General features: G+C 42.5%; 1 protein-coding gene across 10 annotated transcripts in view; it reads right to left on the reverse strand.

The window, feature by feature from the left end:
• Window positions 1-22,170, reverse strand: part of fer1l6 (fer-1 like family member 6) — a 71,333-nt gene that overhangs the window by 12,487 nt on the left and 36,676 nt on the right. For 8 of the 10 annotated variants that reach the window (XM_054788168.1, XM_054788163.1, XM_054788164.1 and 5 more), the window contains 24 exons: window positions 20,666-20,790; window positions 20,443-20,577; window positions 20,195-20,344; window positions 20,004-20,111; window positions 19,745-19,807; window positions 19,402-19,500; window positions 18,666-18,864; window positions 18,509-18,597; window positions 18,310-18,429; window positions 18,200-18,245; window positions 14,722-14,766; window positions 14,402-14,505; window positions 10,666-10,794; window positions 10,466-10,600; window positions 10,251-10,378; window positions 9,508-9,678; window positions 9,286-9,440; window positions 9,076-9,221; window positions 8,903-8,991; window positions 8,738-8,836; window positions 8,542-8,662; window positions 4,313-4,433; window positions 2,697-2,854; window positions 179-279 (listed from right to left, as the gene is read on the reverse strand). In XM_054788168.1, coding sequence (XP_054644143.1) covers window positions 179-279; window positions 2,697-2,854; window positions 4,313-4,433; window positions 8,542-8,662; window positions 8,738-8,836; window positions 8,903-8,991; window positions 9,076-9,221; window positions 9,286-9,440; window positions 9,508-9,678; window positions 10,251-10,378; window positions 10,466-10,600; window positions 10,666-10,794; window positions 14,402-14,505; window positions 14,722-14,766; window positions 18,200-18,245; window positions 18,310-18,429; window positions 18,509-18,597; window positions 18,666-18,864; window positions 19,402-19,500; window positions 19,745-19,807; window positions 20,004-20,111; window positions 20,195-20,344; window positions 20,443-20,577; window positions 20,666-20,790 — 2,836 coding nt within the window. The remainder of the gene's footprint in view (window positions 1-178; window positions 280-2,696; window positions 2,855-4,312; window positions 4,434-8,541; window positions 8,663-8,737; window positions 8,837-8,902; window positions 8,992-9,075; window positions 9,222-9,285; window positions 9,441-9,507; window positions 9,679-10,250; window positions 10,379-10,465; window positions 10,601-10,665; window positions 10,795-14,401; window positions 14,506-14,721; window positions 14,767-18,199; window positions 18,246-18,309; window positions 18,430-18,508; window positions 18,598-18,665; window positions 18,865-19,401; window positions 19,501-19,744; window positions 19,808-20,003; window positions 20,112-20,194; window positions 20,345-20,442; window positions 20,578-20,665; window positions 20,791-22,170) is intronic. The other 2 variants (XM_054788166.1, XM_054788165.1) reach the window with 2 other exon arrangements.

Raw genomic sequence — 22,170 nt, forward strand, 5'->3', positions numbered from 1 at the left:
AAGGGTGGCACAGAAGGAATGGAGGTTGTCAACTCTTGTTTGGGGATGGACTGTCACCATTTGGGATGAGTCGGTCCTTGATGATTGGTCATTTGTGTGTTAAATGTTTCAGAGCTGAGAAAAGGATCTGGTTTTTCATCCGTAAATGAAAACAGAAGCCAAGGAGCTTAGAACATACTTGGGCTTGGGCAGTGGATCCGGCTCCTTGCGGGCTCGGCCGACCGGGTTCTTCTCGGCCTCTTCGCCTGTCACGAGCTGGAACTCAGCTTCCACTTTCCCCTGCAGAGGTCAGAGTGCAACACATGGCAGAGTCGGTCGTTACTAAAGGTTACTGCACGCTAAATGTTACGTCAGCACCAGTGAAATGTGCGGAAAAGAATTCTGCAGTCTTTTGCAACGTGCGTGGCGCTCACGCACCAAATAAAGCTCATACTCAGATGAAGTAGAAGATACATACCACTGGGCTTGATAACTGTCCCTTTAAAATCGAGGGAAAGGCTTCTTGAGACGTCATCTGTACTTCTGTGAAAAAGGTGTCGGATGTTTCGCTCCTCATCCGAAGAGCTTCGTCAGCGAACTAACAAGTGCTGGTAGCCTAGGCCTTAAATACAGTAAGAGTGGGCGGAATTGGTGTGCCAACACTCTCCTCCTATTGGTTCCTTACACTAAGCCTGGGCGGAGTGGGTATAATCCTCTCCCGCCATTAGCACCTCCGATAAAAGGGAAGTGTTGCTCCCTGAGTTGGGTATGAACGACTCTGATACTGGCTTGTTAGCATCTATTGTTCTGGCTCGGCCCTGCCTTCACCTCATTTGCAAGACTAAGAGCTGTGGGTTTTGGTCTCAGTAACCTGCTGAACACAGGGTCCAAATTAAACCTCAAACCACCATTCCGATTCAATGATGGGTTCTGTTGTTTGACAAAAATAGCTTCCTTTACTCCTCTTTCAAAACATCTGTTTTCTTTGGCCAAAATCTTTACCTCGCTGTCCTGAAAAGAGTGATTGGTAGCTTTCAGGTGTAGATGTACTGCTGATTGAGGACCACTTGAATTGTCCCTGCGATGTTGATAAAGCCTTTTTTGGAGCATTTGCTTAGTTTCCCCAATGTAGTGCTCTTTTTATTCCTCATCTTTACAGTGGATGGAATAGACCACATTGCTCTGTTTTTGGTTTGGAGCCTTGTCTTTAGGATGCACTCATTTTTGTCTCAGGGTATTTACTGGTTTGAAATAGGTAGGAATTTTGTGTTACCAAAACCCAAAATTCCAAAACCCACAGCTCTTAGTCTTGCAAATGAGGTGAAGCCAGGGTCGAGCCAGAACAATAGATGCTAACGAGCCAGTATCAGAGTCGTTCTTACCCAACTCAGGGAGCGACACTTCCCTTTTATCGGAGGTGCTAATGGCAGGAGAGGATTATACCACTACTCCGCCCAGGCTTAGTGTAAGGAACCAATAGAAGGAGGGTGTTGGCACACCAATTCTGCCCACTCTTACCGTATTTAAGGCCTAGGCTACCAGCACTTATTAGTTCACTGACGAAGCTCTTCGGATGAGGAGCGAAACGTCCGACACCTTCTTCACAGAAGTACAGATGACGTCTCAAGAAGCCTTTCCCTCGATCTTCAATCTTGAATCTAGATCTTCAGGAAGGAAGGAAACTTTCCTCTCGCTTCAGGCAAACTTTTATTCTTAATGTGGGAGCAAAGCAGTAGCTGAGCACAAACAGATTAGCATGGGTTAGCATCATCTCACTTCCACCTTCCTTACCCCGTCCCCTCCACATGCCCAAGGCCAAAGGTCACTTAAGTCCCCCCTTTTCATAACTGCCTCAGACAATGCCTGTAACATAACGTTACAACTTTTTTCTCCGAAATGTATCACTTTATCTTGTGAATTGACGACTTTATTCTCAGATTATTTTAACACTCTGTCGTAATAGGCATTGCACGAGGCATATTACGACTTTATTCTCGTAAATTTCCCACGTTTTTTTCTCGTAAATTGCCAACTTTATTCTCGAATTGTCCGTTTTTTTTTTCCAGTGTTGCCGGAATACTCCGTCGTACATCTCAGCTTTGTGACATACAGTAGATGAAAAATTATTATCAACTGCACTCTTTGCTTTTTTCCTCCCACTTTTGCTGTTCATTTTTTCTCCCAGTTTTTAAAAAAATGACATCATTTTGTTTTCTTTGTTTCATAATGACTTTTCTTCTTTAAGATTTCACCTCTATGCTACTAAAATGGCATTAGTTTTCCTCATATTAGTTTATTCTCATAAAATTGCTGCTTTTTCTCTCATTAGAATTTTTAACATTTTGACTTTTTGGATTTTTGTTTTTTTCACTTTTAACTTCCTTCTTTTTCGTCTCGCAATTATGACTTCATTCCCATGACGTTATTCTTGTAACATTGCAACTTTTTCTGCAACCTAGTTTTCAAAAACAGCTTCATTTGTTGTTTTTCTCCAATATTTAAATGTAGCGACTAAAATAACATTATTTTTCTTCATAATATTACGTCTTTTTCTCGTTAGATTACAACATTTCCTCTTAATATTTGGACTTCAATCTTGTAAAATGGCTGCAGATTTTTCCATTTTTTCATGAATTTTTAGAATGTGCCACTGGCAAATCAAAAACAAGCGCAAGGTGCTCCCGAGCTGCCCTTTGGACGCCTCTGCTTTAGCATACCGTCAGCTCTCCGGACTTCCTGAAAGGCCACCAGCCTCTGGACCGCTTCTGCTGGAAGATGGAGATCCGCTCCGTCCCGTCCGTGAAGACGTCCCCCTTGCACGACTTGGCGGTCTTTGCGCCGCGAGGGAAGCCGTGCAGGTCTAGCTCCACCGTGCCTGTGTTAAAAGACCCAAAAATGTAGAGCTTGTCACGTAGGCAAATGAACGGGAGGGGATTAGACACAACACTAACCACAATCACGTTGCCGAAACAAAAACGACAGCACAACGTAAGTAAACACAGTTTGGGCTATGGGGAATAATACGTTAGCAATTTACGTACTACAAAAATAGTGTCGCAAAGCATGCTGGGAAACCAGAAGCACATCCTTTTTGGAAATAGCTGCTCCAAGTCCATGTTTAGAGTTAGCATAGTTGTTTATCATACACTAGTCGTAGTAGGTGCCTCTGTGTGTGTGTTATCTACCTGTTGCTGTGTGATGTTTATAGCGTTATTTCTTTTATGACTCTGACTCTTATATTGAGTAATGACCTCATGACCCGCCCTTTCCGATGTGTCGACGAGCTCCAAGCAAGCAAGTTCCATTTTTTATGTTTTATACTTTTTATTACTTATGGCAGGGGTGTCCAAAGTGCGCCGCGGTGGGGCCATCTGAGGTCCGTGGTACATTCTAAAAATACCAATTTAACAAGAAAAAAAAAGTTGAAAAGAAAATTCGGTTGCGGAAAAAGCTATGACATAATAAAGTTGAAATAGTTGGAAAGTTAATAAAAAAAACTGCAGAAATGAAAAAAAGCAGCTGTAATTTTTCCAAGAATAAAGCCAAAATAGTGAGAAGGAAAAAGTCAAATTTTAACGAGAATAAAAGACTCAATTTTACAAGCATAAACTGATTGAGGAAAAATGCCATTTTAGTGGCATAGAGTTGAATTTTTCAAGAAAAAATGTTATTTTTGAAACTTGTAATATGAGAACCAAACAAAATAGAATAGTAGTTTTAAGAAAATAGGTTGGGGAAAAAGTTCTAATATTATGGTTATATGGTCAACATATTATGGGAATAAAGTCATGATTTCACAAAAAAGAAATTTACACGAATAAAGTTGAAATAGCGTGAAGATTAAAAGCAGAAATGTGGAAAAAACAGCTGTAATTTTAAAGGCATCAAGTCAAAATATTAAGAGAAAAAAAGATGTATTCTAAAACAAAAAAGTTGCACTTTTACAAGAATAAACGACATATGAATGACTAATAATGTCATAATATTACGAGAAGAAACTTGAGAAAAAAGATTCTTTAAGAAGAAAGTTGAAATATTAGGAAAAAAGCACCAAAAATGGGAAAGAAGAGCAAAGAATGAAAGTCCATGATAGTAATAACAGGCTTTTCCTCGAAATCACAACGAAATGTGAAAGTGGCAAAGTTGCATCCTTTCCATTTTCGCTACGTGGCCCTTGCTGGACAACCTTTTGACACCCCTGGCGGAAGGCCTGCCAAAGCTCAGGCTCAATAACTGATGCAGCCCAGCCTCACCCGGACTCTGCCTCCAGCGCCCCCTGGTGTTAATTAGAGTTTGAGACCCCTTATCTAGAGGATGTGCAGCCGTCACGTACCAAGGAAGTCATCCGACGAGAGCGTCTCAAAGTCCCACACCTGCAGAATGAGGATGGCGGGCAGCTTCTGTTCGCTTTTATCCAGAGAGAAAATATTGTCTCTCTTCTTCACCACCAACACCTGAAGGTGGAATGAAGGTGTCAGACATGTGAAAATCTCAGACGAAAATGAGCAGCTTTCTGAACTGTACGTTGGCGGGGTAGCAGGTGAGGACCACCATCATCTCCTCACTTGTTTGCTCCACTTTGGAGAGAAGAGACGCTCAAACGCTCACTTTTCAAGACGCGCCTTTTGCTGCCGTAATGAAGGAAAAAACGTCTTCCTCGTGGACATGATGCCACCTCTGACCCGCCCCTACCTAGATGAGCCCACCCCATTTGTACACCCACCACTTTGTAACAAAAGCAGGCGTCGCGACACATCTTAAAGCTGACAGGCGTGGGAGAACTTTATGCAGTTTTTGAATGAAACTTTTTATTATTAATGGAGAAAAAAAATCCAAAGCTCCATGGCCCTGTGTGAAAAAGTGATTGTCCCCCACCCCTCGTTAAAACATACTGTAACTGAGATTAATTGAGATCTATCATTAAGGAAAAGATTATAAAGCCATTTCTAAAGCTTTGGGACTCCAGACAACCACAGTGAGAGCCATTATCCACAAATGGCCAAAACATGGAACAGTGGTGAACCTTCCCAGGAGTGGCCCGCCAACCAAAATGAACCCGAGAGCGCAGCCACGACTCATCCGAGAGGTCACAAAGGACCCCACAACAACATCCAAAGAACTGCAGGCCTCACTTGCCTCAGTTAAGGTCAGTGTTCATGACTCCACCATAAGAAAGACGCTGGGCAAAAACGGCCTGCATGGCAGAGTTCCAAGACCAAAACCACTGCTGAACAAAAACAACATTAAGGCTCTTCTCAATTTTGCCAAAAAACATCTCGATGATCCCCAAGACCTTTGGGAAAATACTCTGTGGTCTGACCAGACACAAGTTAAACTTTTTGGAAGGTGTTTGTCCCATTACATATGGCATTTACAAAAAAGAACATCACAGCAACAGTAAAATGTGGTGGTGGTAGTGTGATGGTCTTCAGGACCTGGAAGACTTGCTGTGATAAATGGAAGCATGAATTCTGCTGAGGGAGAATGTCCGGCCATCTGTTGGATGAAAGCACCTCTCTGTTCTGCAGCAGGACAATGATCCAAAACACACCAGCAAGTCCACCTCTGAATGGATGAACACTTTGGAGTGGCCTAGTCCAAGTCCTGACCTGAATCCTATTGAGATGCCGTGGCATGACCTTAAAAAGGCGCTTCATGCTGGAAAATTCTGCAAAATTCCTCCCCAGCGCTGTAAGAGACTCATTGCAAGTTATCACAAACGCTTGATTGCAGTTGTTGCTGCTAAGGGGGGCCCAACCACTTATTATCTTTAGGGGGCGACCACTTTATCACACAGGGACATGTAGCTTTGGATTTCTTTTTTCCCTTAATAATAATGTTTCATTTAAAAACTGCATTTTGTGTTCAGTTGTGTTGTCATTGACTAATATTTACATTTCTTTGATGATCTGAAACATTTAAGTGTGACAGACTGCAAAAAAAAAAGGACATCAGAAGGGGGAAAACACTTTTTCACACATATAGACCCCCCCACACAGAATTAGTTGCTTCACAGTTTTTCCGTGCTGTTTTGTGGTTGAATACAGCCTATTATTACTTTCAAAAAAACATGCATATTTAAGCAAATGCAGCCTCAAGAAGAAGCACGCCACACGCCTGGTGAGGAAGGCAGGCTGTCATTGGCACTGAGCTGGACAGCCTAACAAGTGTGGCAGAGCAAAGGACACTGAGGAGGCTCCTTTCCATCATGGACAACCAGCATCATCCATGCACAGCATCATGTCCCGACAGAAGAGCAGTTTCAGTGGAAGATGACGATCACTGCCCTGCTCCACCGATAGACTGACCAGATCATTCTTCCCCCATGCCATTGCGGCTTTTAAACACAACAGAGGGGGAGCGCTAAAAACACACACAGGACTGGACTTACTATCTTATTATGTATTATTATTATTTATTATGTATGTATTATTGCACAACAAATTTGACTTATTTACTTGTTTATTTATTCTTATATTTGTTATTTTTCTTGTCTCTCATGACTTTCCTGGATTCTTTAATTTTATTTTGTGATTTAAGTGATTAAGTTCAATATGACATTTTTGCAGAGCTGCTGGAAATGTGAATTACTCTTGGAGATGAATAAAGTATCTATCTATCTATCTATCTATAGGTGACTACAGGAGTATTATTTCATGTCTAGAAGGCTCTAATTGTGGTGTCTCGTGTGCTGCGATACTGCCCTCTCCTGTTTCTGTTGCAGTACACCCTCCACACCATCATGATGAGCAGACAGGCAACACCTGAGACTAATGGGCAACGGCCTTACTTAAGAAGCAAGCACACCTTCCACCGTTGCCAGTTAGTTGCCCTTCGCTTCCCGACTCAGGCTCCTGTTCCTCAGCAGTTACCCTCTGTCTGCTAGTCCTTCTGCCTACCTGTACTCTGAATTACCTGCCCAGCCACTCCGGCAGCGTTAGCGAATTCCTGTACTTTCCTGCTTTGAGTATTCAGCAGTGTTTTCTGTTCTATCGCCCTACCCTTTTGGTAGCTCTTTCTGTTTTTACCCTTTTTCCCCGTGTAGCATCCGGGTCTCCTTTTGTTGCTACTTCCTTAGTTGTCTTTTTGCATCTTTGTTGTGCTTCTGCCTGCGTTGTACTTTTACCCTTGCTGATTTGGAATTAAACACCTTTCCAAATCACACGTCGCCTCCCGCATCTTGGGATCCAACCCGCGGCACGCTCCGTTCCTCACAGTAATAATGTTAAAAAGCATATTTAGATGGTGGTCAACGAGTTTTCTATGCTCTAATTATAAAAATATTAATACTAAATGTATTGAAATTGATGGAAGCTTTGCTTCTACTCTTTTTTGGACATGTAGAACTGTGAATTGTACTATGTTATGTATTCCAATGTAACTTGTATGCATGTTCAAAATAAATTAAACAATTAGCTTTACCATGTCTGAAATATGCCCATTTTTACTGTATTTTATTGAATTAAAGATAAATGACAGGGCAGGATTATATATATATATATATATATATATATATATATATGTATGTATGTATTAGCAGGATCAAATTAACTTTAAATTTAAATGAAGTTCAGAGATGTCAAATATGTATGATAATCTATTGACCTAACTGGTTTCTTAAATATCAGAATATTTGAATCTGACTTTTAACTGTGTTATCATGAGCAATGAGGAGTTGCATGACACCACGTCATTTAAGTTGAATTCACGTTTTGAGTGAATTTTCTGGGATTTCCTAGCACACTTAAATGCAGCAACTTGTACTTCCATATTAAAAGCTACAAAGTCAGTGATAAGAATATCCACTTATTGATTTTCATTGCATTTCTGTTCATTTAGAACACCCATACACGCATAATAAAGACGTTGTTGTGATGTTTGGAGTGTCCATGAACACATCTCGCACTCTGTCTCGAGACAATGAGGAAGTGTCGTTGCAATGAATGGACTAGAGACATGTTTGTTTGGAGTTGGAGTTCCATCTATGGCACATGTGTCAAACTCGTGCCCTGGAGGGCCGAGACGCTGCAGGTTTTCTCTCCAACCAGTTTCTTCAGCAGGTGATTTAATTGATGAGCTCCTTCCCTCAAACTGAAGGTGTTGATCATTAAAATCACCTGCTTTAGTAACTGGCTGGAGAGAAAACCTGCAGTGTCTCGGCCCCCATGGCACGAGTTTGACACCCCTGATCCATGGTGTTGGAATTGCACTGCTGTTGATTTGTTCAGGTAAGAATGAAGTTATAAAAGAGCGTCAGACACTGTGTGACTGTGTGGAGAGCTATAATGTGCCACCGTCTGTCATCACAATAGAGAGCCGTGGCTTGCCATGGTGTGTGCGTGTAAATAATTTCATGTAATTAATGAAATATACGTATTAGTTACTGCTCTTAATGCGCTATTTTTCACAGTCTTGACATAGATATTTACTAATAATGGGCTGTATTCAACCACAAAACAGCATGATTTATTAATTCACATACTGTATTTTTGAAAACGCGATGGACCGCAACATTTTAGTACTTTAGTTTGGGCTAAAATTCGTCCACAACCTGCAGCTCACCTTCTCAGCGGGCAGGTAGCTGAAGGGGAAAACACAGCGCCAGTTGAAGTTTCCTTCTCCCGTCAGAGAGTTGTAGTGCACGTCCGTTTCCTGGCGGTCATCCTCCAAACCCTTCAGCCAGCTGCGAACAAAAAGGAGTCCAGGACCAAGATTCCGATCATGACGACCCTACCTGCCAGCTTTAAACTGCCTTTACCCCTTGATGTAAATATCACTGGACTTTTGACCAGTCAGGAAGTTGCTGTCTTCAAGAATGACGTCCTCTGTGTTCCAGATGATGACGCGAAGCTCATACCTGCACGCAGTCACAAGTACTCAGTATCTACTTGCATGACGTGGTGCCTTCAGGTGCTGGCCTCACCCTTTGGGCTTACGAGGTGAAATATCCACAGCAGGTCCGGGATGAGGCATATCCATGGGGAACATATCAACCCACATCTGCACCTGACCCTGCACCCTCGTGCACACACAAACATGAGTTCAGGACAAGAACCTACACGAGTATTCAGGTTCCTCTGCCATATTCAGTCCTACCTGGTCCATCCCAGGCCGAGCCTTGTTAAACAACGTTCTGGTCTCGATGTGTTCCGGCACCAGCTTGCACCCCACAGCCGGAATCTCGCTCCAACGATGTAGGATCTTCAAGGACAAGTGCTCATAGGACTCCATAGGTTCCTCATCTGGGACAGTTTTCACACATCAGGAACATTCTCAGGATACCATATGAGGTTTGGTGCTGCGTACCTTCATGCATGAAGAGCGTCTTGCCAGTGAAGACTTTGTCGGCCACGGTGATACGTCCCGGTCCGAAATGAGGACCGTCCAGACCGCTTTCTTTGCACAGCGTGGTGAGGAGCTCTGATGGCTTCAGGCAGTCTCTCCAGGCGTTGTATCCTTCACTGGTGGACACAATCAGCATGTGAAGATGGGATGCCGTACATGTTGCAACTTCTGACTGGGACTCACAGGCTGTACTCAGTGGGGAGTCCACACGTGGCCCGGTGTCGGCTGTAGAAGCGGTTCTCCAAGTCAATCCGTGTCTCTCCGATCAGGTCGTCCCCTCCCACCATGTCATAGTCATAGATGAGCAGCGATAGCAAAGACTCCTTCGGGAAGGTTGCCTGCATCTCAAACGACCTGTTAGGAGGAAGTAGGAGGAGGTGCTAGTCAAAGCGGTGGAGACTTCTTGTCATGTTCTGTGTTTGTTTTGCACTCTGCTGCCACCTCTGTTTTGTCCTTGCAGTGTCATGGCTGCACTGATGAGTAATCAGGGTCACCTGTGATCAATCTGCTGCTCCCCATATATACCTCTGCCTGGCCACTACCTAGTTGCCAGTTATTCCCTTGCCAACCCTGCTTCCTGTTCCTCATCCCTTGGCTCCCAACTGGTCCCCTTTGCTCGCGTATTTTTCTGCCATTGTGATTTTGCTACTGCCACTTACCTGTTCTGCACCTTTTTTCCTGCAGCTCCTTTCGTTCAGTGAGTACCTTTTTTCCTGCCTTGCAGTGTTTTTTGTTCTTTGTATTTTTTGGCTCTAGCCCTGTGTTGCTTAGTTATCTTTTGGTAGTTATTTTTGTATTTTTTTTTGTCATTATTACTTTGTGTAATAAATTGTATTTTTTACTAGCGCTGTGTCAGTCTGCATAACGGGTTCCAACCTTTTGGCGTAAGCCACTCCGTGACACTTCTAGAAGATAAAAGTGTGCACCTTCCAAAGATAGGGTTGAGCTGTTTAGGGATGTAGTTGTCTCTGTCTTTAATTTCATTCTTGCCCAGTTGAACGACAACGTAAGGGTCAGCCTTTCCATCCGGGTCTGCAGGGTGCAGGTTAGATGCCTTCAGGAACACAGGACAAAAAAAAAAAAGGCCACCAAGACATCACAAACACTGAAGATTGATGAATGCTTTTTCAACCCAACTCACAGAGACAACGTAAACCCGAATCAGGACTTGGACCGGGGTGTTGGGTGGGATGCCTCTGTTGACTTTGAGCTGTCCGTCATCTTCATCCCAGTCTCCATCCTCGTCCTCGGTCAGCTTATACAGGCAGAAGCGGCCCTGGTGGGAGGGAACTTGTAGGACAAGTGCGATCTCGGGGGCATTTGTTGGTTACGAGCGCTCACCTTGAACTTTCCGACGAACCTCTCCTCGTTCGGGCCCTCCTCCGCGTTGGCCTTTCCACGAAACAGCTCGTACGTGTTCACCCAGTCGTTAAAATGTCCAAACTCTGCCTCCAGCTCCTTGTTGTACAGCTGCAGAGTGCAGGGTTAGCCAGGAGAAGCATTGAGAAGCTTTTACCCACAGGCCATCAGGCTTCTCAATGAAGCACTCAGACACGCCACACGCAACACACACTCATAGCACTTTATTTATTTATTTATTTATTTGTATTATTTACTTGTATTAATGTCTCTTCTGTTGTTGTTGCTTAATTTATTGGTATTTATGTATATGTGTTTATGTTTCTTATGTTCTGATTCTTTCTTGTGTTTTTCTTTCTTTTCTTGGGAGAATGAACAGAATAAGATTTTCATTGCATGGTATAACTGCTGTTTTACCATGCACATGACAATAAAACTCTCTTGAATCTTGAGGAGTCTCAAGTATGTTCGAAGGGACTACAGGCGGTCCTCGCGTTTTGTAGTTACATACGCGCGTCCATAAAAAAGGCAAATCTAGTACTACTACTAATAATAATGGATTCGATTTTTACGGGGCTTTTCAAGGCACCCAAAGCGCCAACCTTGATAGCGTATGCAAAGCGGATCTACAAACCGCGTGCACCGAGGATTGTCTGTCATGTGAGCCAAATAGCACTGGCAATGTGATTTATCCACACTGAAACCTGTTTGCGGTCTGTGGTTTTGTGTCTTTTAGCACGCTTGGAGGTAGGCGCAAACTGCCACGGTTGTTGAGGAAAATGATAGACGGCGAGGGAGAATCTTCCGTTTGCTTGCCAACATATTTGTAGTGTGAGCATTAAAATGAGTAGAGACATATTGTTTATCCAGCAATGTCATTTTTGAGCTTCTGGAAAGGCTGATTTGCAGCCAGTCACAAAAATACAATATCTGCTCTGGCAGGGGTATCCAAAGTGCGGCCTGGTGCTGTTTTTTTTTATTTGGCCCATAGCACTCTAAAAATATAATTTAACAAGAAAATTAAAAAAACAAAAGAGCAAAAATGGAAAAAAATGTGATTATTAAATGAGATATTACAAGAATAAAATCAAAACATTAGGAGAAAGAAGTTAAGTAATCTAACGAGAAAAAGTTGTTTTAGTATATTATAATACTAAAACATCATTTTAGTAGCACAAAGTTGAAATATTACAGAAAAAATATATTTTTAAAAAGATTCAAGAAAAACACACCAAAAAAAATTAGATTGGGGAAAAAGTTATAATAATATGGTTATGAGGTAAAAATATTATGGGACTAAAGTCATGATATTACAAAAAGAAAATTTACAAGAAGAAAGTTGAAATAGTAGTAATAGAAAAAAAACAGCCATAATTTTAAGAGCATTAAGTCAAAATATTAAGAGAAAAAAGCTAGATTTCAAATATTTAAAAAGTTGCAATTTCATGAGAATAAACTCGTAATATGTCAACTTAAAGTATTTTATCTTCACTATTTTTACTTTTTTTTTTGTTTTATAAAATCATTTTATGGAATTACATGTAATGATTTTAGAAGGACTTTACGTTTTATGAAGTGACTTTAACCTTTTTTTCTGTAAAGCACTTTGAATGATCTTGTATACAAATTTTGCTCTCTTAATAAATTTGCAGAGCCAAATCATTTAGTTGCACAGAGTTGAAATATTGTTTACTGTAAATATTGTCCAACACATCACTTTGGCTATCAAGGTCCCAGAGTCTGGAGGAAGAGAGGAGAGGTACAGAATCCACATTGCTTGATGTCCAGTGTAAAGTTTCCAGTCAGTGATGATTTGGGGTGCCATGTCATCCACTGTGTTTCTGAGGTCCAAGGTCAGTGCAGACGTCTATCAGGAAGTTTTAGAGCACTTCATGCTTCCCGCTGCTGACCAACTTAATGGAAACTACCAGCACCTGGTTGAAGCACCATGGTATCCCTGTCGTTCATTGGCCAGCAAACTCACCTGACCTCAACCCCATAGAAAAGTATGTGGGGTATTGTCAAGATGCAGAAGAGCTGAAGGCCACTTTCGGAGCAACCTGGGCTCTCACAACACCTGAGGAACGCCACAAACTGATGAACTCCATGCCATGCCATATTGCTGCAGTCAGGCAAAAGGAGCCCTGACCAAGTAAGGGTGCTGTACATGTTCATACTTTTCATGTTTATACTTTTCAGTTGGCCAACATTTCTAAAATCCTTTTTTTTTTTTTTAATTGGTCATAAGTAATATTCTAATTTTCTGAGATACTGAATTTGGGATTTTCATTATTTCCAGCTATAATCATCCAAATTCAAAGACATAAACATTTGAAATATATCAGTCTGTGTGTAATGAATTCACTTTTTGAAAAAATTACTGAAAGAAAGCAACTCTTTGGTCATATTGTAAATTATCGAGCAGCACCTGGATACCTTAATTTCTGGTGTATAAACCGCTACTTTTTTTAAAAATTTGAACCCTGCAGCTTACACAGCGGTGCGGCTAGTTTATGACTGTTCTAATCTTGTGACATCTCATACTTCAGAACTACAACTAATCGTTTAAACAGTGCTGCTTGTGTGTCAGTGAAAAAACGGTAGCTTTTTCTTTGGCAGGAGTCAGTCATGAGCTACAAGGGAACTCATGATGAGCTTGTCAACCCATTGGAAATTGCAGGTTGGTCATTACTCACTATAACAGCCTTACTCACGGTGTCATCTTACTGAGAACACTAAACTCATCACACGGCAACTTAACACTCAAAACGTATACCTAAGAAGTACCAATACGAGTTTAAAATTAAAAAACAACTATTTTAATTTAACATCCCATAATGAATTCCGTCCCAGCGGAGAAGTTCATTGGCCAATGGGTGCCACCTCTGGTGACCAGGCAGCATTACTGGCTGCCTGGCGGGTGGGCTATTGCCACTCTGGTTCTCCCAAGCTCCGTGGGAGCGTGGGTGCTGCTCGGAGCATGTGGCTATCCCCCCAGAGTGTACAGTGATGCCCGACAGTTGGCTGCTGGCTGCCGAGACACCAGAGGGAGCTCAGCGTGGCAGTCATTGGCCAATGAACTGCTCTGCTGGGACAAAATGTATTATGGGATGAAGTTAAAATAGTTGTTTTTTTTATGTTAAACTCATATTGGTACTTGCCTTGTATATTTTTTAGGGACACCTTTTAGAGTGTTAAGTTGCTGTGTGATGATTTTGGCCGTCTATCGAAGATGACACCGTGAGTCAGACTGTTATATTGAGTAATGACCTCCTGCGATTTCCAGTGGGTTGACATGCTCGCTGTGAGTTTTCTCATAGCTCATGATTGGCTCTTGTCAAATTAAGATCTTCCTGGTCCTCACGGACTCATGCATGCCAAAATATGTCTTATGATGTGGACAAGTGTAGTCCGGTCTGGTTTATATATGTACAAATCCATTTTTCTCTCTAAAATCAGTGGGTGTGGCTTAAACACCAATGTGTCACCAGAAATTATGGTAATTTCTAAGCATATCTATATGTGTAGCTTCACAAAATATTAAAGTTCTTTCATTTCAGTTTTTGCAGCAGTGTAAAAGAGCTCCCTGTCACATTCCATTGAATTCTTGTATTCAGTAGAATTTGTTTTTTTTGACTGCATTTTTTCTGTGTACAGTCTTGGAATGGAAGTCGTACGTAACCCGAGGACCACCTGTATTTGCTTCCTATGAGTATACCTGCAGCGTGGCCAGTCGGGTGGGAAGACTGGAACTGGGGTTCTGCTCAGGTGTTCCTTTTCCCGTTTGTTTCTTCTTCTTGTCCACATCTGAGGAGCTGCTCACTGACGGGACAACAGCAGACAGAGTTTGACTTCTGAGAAACTGAAGGTAGTCGTCGTGAAAAAGCAGAAACACCAAACCATGCTGAAACCACACAACAAGCTGAAGCAGTCAGAACCAGAGCTACTAGTTGTGTGCCACTGAACCAGTAAGACTGCAGTGTACTAAAACATCGGCCCATTTTTACTCTAGCATTATCTTTCAGTTCCGCGTCTTACCTAAAGAGTCTATTCCGTCACTGAGCAAGCTGTGGTACGGCAAGGCTGTAATACACAACAATGCGTACGTTACCAGTTTTATACCATTCTAAACTTCATCTGAGCAAGGCTGATCATTGCAGAGCCGTCCAAAGTAAAGTGGCACCTCAGTTAGCGTACGACCCAGTTACCTTACAATATGTCTTGGCATGTTATTAATGCACTGTGTGAACCCAACTGTGTTCTTAAAGTACAGTAATCCCTCGTTTGTGGTGGTTAATTGGTTCCACGCCCCACCGTGATAAGTGAATTTCCACAAAGTAGGATCCCTCACTTATAAATGGAATATTTTCATAGTTGGCAAAGCATAGACAACCTGGTATTAACAGTCTAAATACATCTGTGTAGGCTCTCAGTCGTACAGGAGTTGTCCATTGAGGAAAAGGCTTCTTGAGACGTCTGTACTTCTGTGAAGAAGGTGTCGGACGTTTCGCTCCTCATCCGAAGAGCTTCGTCAGCGAACTAACACCACATATTTTCAGTTTAGAGGGAAATTCTACAGACAAATTCATGGTTGTGCTATGGGCTCACCAGTCTCACCCATAGTGGCGAATCTGTACATGGAAGAGATGGAGAAACAGGCTCTCACATCCTTCTCAGGGACAAAACCAAGGCACTGGTTTAGATACGTGGATGACACCTTTGTCATAATCAAAAAACAAGAAATTCAGTCTTTCACAGATCACATCAATGCGGTGGACACCAATATCAAATTTACTCGCGAGGACACTAAAGAAAACCAACTAGCCTTCTTAGACTGCAAGGTAATTATAGGAAAGGACAGACAGCTACTTACAGAGGTCTTTAGAAAGGCCACAGGCACTGACCAATACCTGCTTTTTGAATCTAACCATCCACTACAACATAAACTAGGGGTTATTAGGACCCTCCAACATAGAGCGGAACAAATACCAACTAGTGCTGAGGGAAGGAAAAAGGAGACAACATGTCCAGAGAGCGCTCTCAACCTGTGGGTACCCACGGTGGGCTTTTAACAAATGCCAAAAGAAGAGAGTAGGGAAAGAAACCCAAAAGCCCACAGAAGCAAAAAGGAGAGGAGTGGTAGTCCCTTATGTAGCGGGGGTCTCTGAAAAACTCCAGAGGATCTTATGGCAACACAAAATTCCTACCTATTTCAAACCAGTAAATACCCTGAGACAAAAATGAGTGCATCCTAAAGACAAGGCTCCAAACCAGAAACAGAGCAATGTGGTCTATTCCATCCACTGTAAAGATGAGGAATGCAAAGAGCACTACATTGGGGAAACTAAGCAAATGCTCCAAAAAAGGCTTTATCAACATCGCAGGGACAATGCTAGCGGTCCTCAATCAGCAGTACATCTACACCTGAAAGCTACCAATCACTCTTTTCAGGACAGCGAGGTAAAGATTTTGGCCAAAGAAAACAGATGGTTTGAAAGAGGAGTAAAGGAAGCTATTTTTGTCAAACAACAGAACCCATCATTGAATCGGAATGGTGGTTTGAGGTTTAATTTGGACCCTGTGTTCAGCAGGTTACTGAGACCAAAACCCACAGCTCTTAGTCTTGCAAATGAGGTGAAGGCAGGGCCGAGCCAGAACAATAGATGCTAACAAGCCAGTATCAGAGTCGTTCATACCCTATTCAGGGAGCGACACTTCCCCTTTTATCGGAGGTGTTAATAACAGGATAGGATTATACCACTACTCCGCCCAGGCTTAGTGTAACGAACCAATAGGAGGAGGGTGTTGGCACACCAATTCCGCCCACTCTTACTGTATTTAAGGCCTAAGCTACCAGCACTTATTAGTTCGCTGACGAAGCTCTTCGGATGAGGAGCGAAACGTCCGACACCTTCTTCACAGAAGTACAGATGACGTCTCAAGAAGCCTTTTCCTCGACAGTCTAAATACAGTTTTTAACATTAGAGCCCTCTAGACATGAAACATCTTTACACTTTGATTAGCCAATATAGCAGACATAATAACAGACAATAAGACATAAATAAGACATAATACACTGTAGACTCACACATGTTAGCATTGGGAGAGTTCTTTGTTGTTCTTGTTTTTTTACTTCCTGTTTCTGTACAGTACTTCCTGCAGAAGCTATTGATTCAACAATGTTCTTAATTTGGGCAAAAAATATGTACGATTTGCTTAATCATGCATATGTTTTGACTAATAACAGGCCGTATTCAACCACGAAACAGCAAGGATTTATCAATGAATATATTTTTTAAAATTTGATAACAGTGAAGTGTGGAGGGATTACTCTGTATATGTTTACGTCTCCTGTTAGCACGGTGTATGCATTTATATGCACTCCTAACTGTTGTGCGTGTAAAACTATAATTGTAAAACTAGAAAAATTTGTTTTGTGTAAAAATTTATGGCTTTCTGGAGCAGCTGAATTAGATTTATATTATTTTTTATTAGAAAATGTGATTGGGTTAATTTATGAAGGTCAAGGAAATGAAGAAAATGATGCCTGCATAAAAATAATGCATAAATTATGATGAAATATCCAAATTGCACTAATTAAGACCAAAAAAAATCTGATATGTCACAACTGTGCAATGAATATACTGTATGCTAGGTAGGAAGATGATCAAAATACTGGTCAATTTTTAATAAAAAAAATGAGTCAGACATGTATTGGATATTACATACGCAGTTGGAATGTCATTTTGCAGTGTGTCACTAGTTGAGAACCGCTGGGTTAGATTGTGTACGGCGAGTCGGACGTTCTGGAGTGGTTTAATGATGCTAACCAAGGTTGCACTGGACGTCATGACTATCAAAGGGCCCCTAAACCGCAACCCCGCGGTACACGGTGGGCTAAAAGTGGTTTGTAATGTTACATTCAGACGTCTCTTATTGTGAAAGGGTTTATCCTATGATGTAGAAAAGAGCAAAAAGGGTGGCGTAACCTGACGTCAAACATGTCCTCATCAGGGCTGGCCCACTGATATCATCGTCTTATATTGAGACTGATTGTTTTTTCTGCTGATAATGGTATCGGCGTGCGAGTGATGACGTGCACCACACAGGAACAACTCTGCCAGCTCTGTCAGTATGCCTGTGGCGTGGAATTATTTTGTAATTAAGTTTGGCCTTTGGCTTGAGAAACATAGCTTCAATTGGCAATGAAAGTGCTGGTTACACAAGGCGGAAGGATAGCATCTACCGTTAATTGCTCATCAGTTTTTCCAGAACTTGTATTGCATGTTGCATTATTTGTCTTACTTTGTGTTTGTTTGTGAAATGCATCCAGTGGCAGCACACTAAAAGAAGCATCATGTGTTCATTCATAAAATCGCATGTCACATGACAGTTTGAGGGAAGAGCTGCTGCAAATATCAGTATTGCTTGATATCGGTGTGGTGACAATGTGTTGAGCAATATCGGTATATGGGATTTGGGTAAAAAGTCCAAATGAAGCATCTATATTCCTTACCTTTTTTAAAGACTCGGGGGAAGAGAGAGCCTTCCGTCTGTTTGGTCTGGAATGAAACCCCGAGTGGTTCATTGCACGAATTCCTCAATGAAACTTTTATTCAGCGTTACCTTCTTCTCCACCGATGCATAATATTTGGACCACCAGTCAATGACACACTCTGCCGACTCATCAGCGATGGTCCGTCTCCTTCGCTTGGTGGAACGACGGCTGCTCTTAGTCGGCCTCTCCTTACATTTTAGACCCACAACATAACATTTGAGCTGACTGTGGCAACGAGATGATATGCGAGCGTTCAGAAGGATTCACCTTTTTCCTCGTCTTTTTAGGGACATCCTCCTCCACGCTGATGAGGACATCCGGGGTTTCTGTCTGTCCAGCATGCTGGGAAGGTCCTCCTAGACAGATGGTCATGAAAATAACACACTGAGTGGATGGAATGCAAGCAACTGTTTCCGTATCTTACCCTCAGCTCTTTCTGCTTCTGCGACTATCAGTGGTGTGTGTGTCTGTAGGGGGGCAGGCGGGGCCGGGGGAGCAATGTATTTGAAGGCCATCAGGTTGTTGATGATGTGGTTTCCAACCAGCGTGCTGCGACCAAAGGCCCTCCAGTCGACAACAGTGATACTGAGCGGAGGATGGAGGTGTTCCTTCTCAGGTAACTCCTACAGGAAAGGTGGGAAAGAGCAGACGGACAAGAAAATGCCCTTTTTACTTTACGTTTTTGTTGTCACAGCAGCCGTTGCTTTTTTGCTGGAACCCCACCCATTCCCTGTCTGTCCCCTCTTAAACCAAGTACAAGCTGTTGTCACTGTAGTGGTTGATTTTGCTGGAACCCCACACCTCCCCTGTGCGTCCCCTCTTAAACCAAGAACAAGCTGTCATCGCAACAGTGGTTGATTTTTGACCCCCACCCGTTCCCTGTCTGTCCCCTCTTAAGCCAAGAACTTGGTGTCACAGCAGCCGTTGCTTTTTTTGCTGGAACCCCACCCATTCCCTGTCTGTCCCCTCTTAAACCATAAACAATCTGTCGTCACAGCAGCGGCTGATTTTTCCGTGACCCCACCCGTTCCCTGTCTGTCCCTCAAGAATAAATACATAAATAAATACACTGCATATAAGGAGATACAGTACAAACATGCACACAATACGCCCACACATATACAGGTCTGTATACAGCATACAAGGAAAGAAGTACATGCCAGTTCAATGGTGTCAAGCAGCGTGGTGAAGTTGGGGTTGGACTTGTACCGCTGAATGACGGAAGAACGCAGCGTTTTTCCAGCACATTCTATGAACACCTGCATATAGATTGCGTGAATACTTCTGGTTAATAACGTTTTAGCGTAATGGTGGTGGCATCTGACCGCTGCTGCATGAATGCATTACATACTATATACAGTAAATACATTATATGCATTGATAAATGCAGCATATGAACTTAAATATTCTAAATAATATACCAAGAATATACAAGACGACATCAAATGTAAATACAAGTAGATATGCATATACATTTCATCTTCCCTGTGAGAGCGTATGTACCTGAGGACGATCAACAGCCAGCAACTGAACCTTCTTCAGCTCTCTTAGACCCCAAAATAAAACCTAAAACACAGTGTGAAATGGTCACATTTGACTAAAAGTACTCATTTTGTTGCATGAATATCATTCTTGGGTAGTACAGTGAAGACGAGAGGACTATTGATGAAGTGAACCAAATAAGAACATACATGAAGACAACATAGCCTTCATAATAATAAATGTAAAAGATGAAGCAGGAAGTCAAACGACGTAACACCACCTCCAGTCTGTAGGTGCTGAGAACTGGTCTGATGTTGGCGGGGACTGTGTAGACGCCTTCTTCTCGCTCCTCTAAGGGGGGCAGCCCCTCCTCTCCAGACAGGGCGACCTACACGTGCGGTCCACCGTGTCTCGTTATCCCTTTGCTGCTTTTTCATTCTGAACAACGTAACAGGACACAGATCAGCTGACCTGCACCAGCTCGAAGGCCGCCAGCAGCTCTCCTCCTGATTGGCTGCCGCGGTGTAGCGGGCTGTACCGCAGGGTGGGGGGTGTGTATGGCTCAGAGAGCAGGTGGACTTCGGGCTGCGCCACCGTGGCCCCCAGATACTCAGCCTTTCCCTGCATTGCAGGTTTAATACAGGAGAGGCTCAGTGCGAGACCACCAAGGGCACATAATATATTCAAACAGAAATGTGATGTACACAATATATGCTTACCAGGGCGTCGTCATCATACACTTCAATGACGATACTCGGCGGTTCCTCCAGGATGTGCTGAAGGTCTCCACTCAGCAGGATGCCACTCATCTGCAAGCACTGGTTCCACGTGGGACTGAGCGTCTGACTGATCACCTGACACACAGCATGTAAACATGGTGCAGTACTTTCACAATGCACACCAGCATGTACATCTAGATGATTCATGATTATACGCGCTTACGTTGGTAGTCTTGCTGTGCGACAGGTAGGTGACCCGAGCAAACGGGTCGGACAGCCCTGAGTTGTCAGCAGCAATCAGTCCTCGAGCCTGATACATGTGACACCTTAACTGGAACTGATGCTGCTCTGGACGCACACACATGCAAAAAACACACATAAACATGCATAAAAACACACAAACATATAAAAACATGCATAAGAAACACAATAAGACACACAAACACGCTTAAAAACACACCTGAATAGACATAAACGTGCATAAAAACACATGAAACACACAAACACATGTAAAAATTGCTTGCCGTCAGGGTCATACTTGACATGAAATCCCAAGTGGTCCCAAACACCACATCTGAAGGATACTGGAGGATCTTCAACATCAGGGAGGCATTATCCATGTTTCAATGAGCTAGCCTGCATGTAGCTTCCCTCAGCAGCATGGTATGAATGTGGGAGGTGGAGCTCAGTGGCTCTGTGCTTGACAATGCAACCTAAGCCACAGTATTCCATCGCAGATACACTGAGCGTTCAGCACAGAGCGCCGTCAGGATTTGATCAAATAAATATAAAACTGCATATTGTTCAATAAACGGGTCAGGGTTCGATACACAAGTGTACTGAATGCTTCCATACAGATACACTTATTGTGACACCCCTAATAAACGTGTAAAAACACACAAACATGCATAAAAACACAATAAAACACACACAAACACATAAAAAACACAAACGTGCATATAAATCACAAACATGCAAAAAAATACACATGAAAACACACAAAAACACAAATAAACCACATATAATACATGTTATTAATTTCAAAATTTTGTGAAGATTCATGCTTAGTCAATGACAAATGAAGAATTAAAAAAAGAAAAGTCAATAATGGTAATTGTAATGTGGAAAAATATCTGGATTAATGACTTTATCCTGAGGTCAAATACCTGCTACATAAAGTTGTTTTTGTTTTTTTATTCTGCAGAAATATTTTCAATAAAAACTAAAAATATGTTTCAAAAATTAATAACTCCAACAATATAACTTCATATATATATATATATATATATATATATATATATATATATATATATATATATATATACTATATACACATATATTATTCCATTCTATTCCATTTTCCTACGCTTATCCGGGTCCGGGTCGCGGGGGCAGCAGTCTTAGTAGGGAAGCCCAGACTTCCCGGTCCCCGACCAACTCCTCCAGCTCCACCGGCAGGACACCAAGGCGTTCCCAGGCCAGCTGTGAGACATAATCCCTCCAGCGTGTCCTAGGTCTTCCCCGGGGCCTTCTCCTGGCTAGGCATGCCCGAAACACCTCACCAGGGAGGCGTTCGGGAGGCGTTCGGGAGGCATCCGGACGAGATGCCCGAGCCACCTCAGTTGGCTCCTCTCGATGTGAAGGAGCAGTGGCTCTACTCTGAGCTCCTCCCGGATGGCCAAGCTCCTCACCCTATCTCTTAGGGTGTGTCCCGCCACCCTACGAAGA

The sequence above is a fragment of the Dunckerocampus dactyliophorus genome, chromosome 9, assembly GCF_027744805.1.
Source record: "Dunckerocampus dactyliophorus isolate RoL2022-P2 chromosome 9, RoL_Ddac_1.1, whole genome shotgun sequence".
NCBI classification, from domain to species: Eukaryota; Metazoa; Chordata; class Actinopteri; order Syngnathiformes; family Syngnathidae; genus Dunckerocampus; species Dunckerocampus dactyliophorus.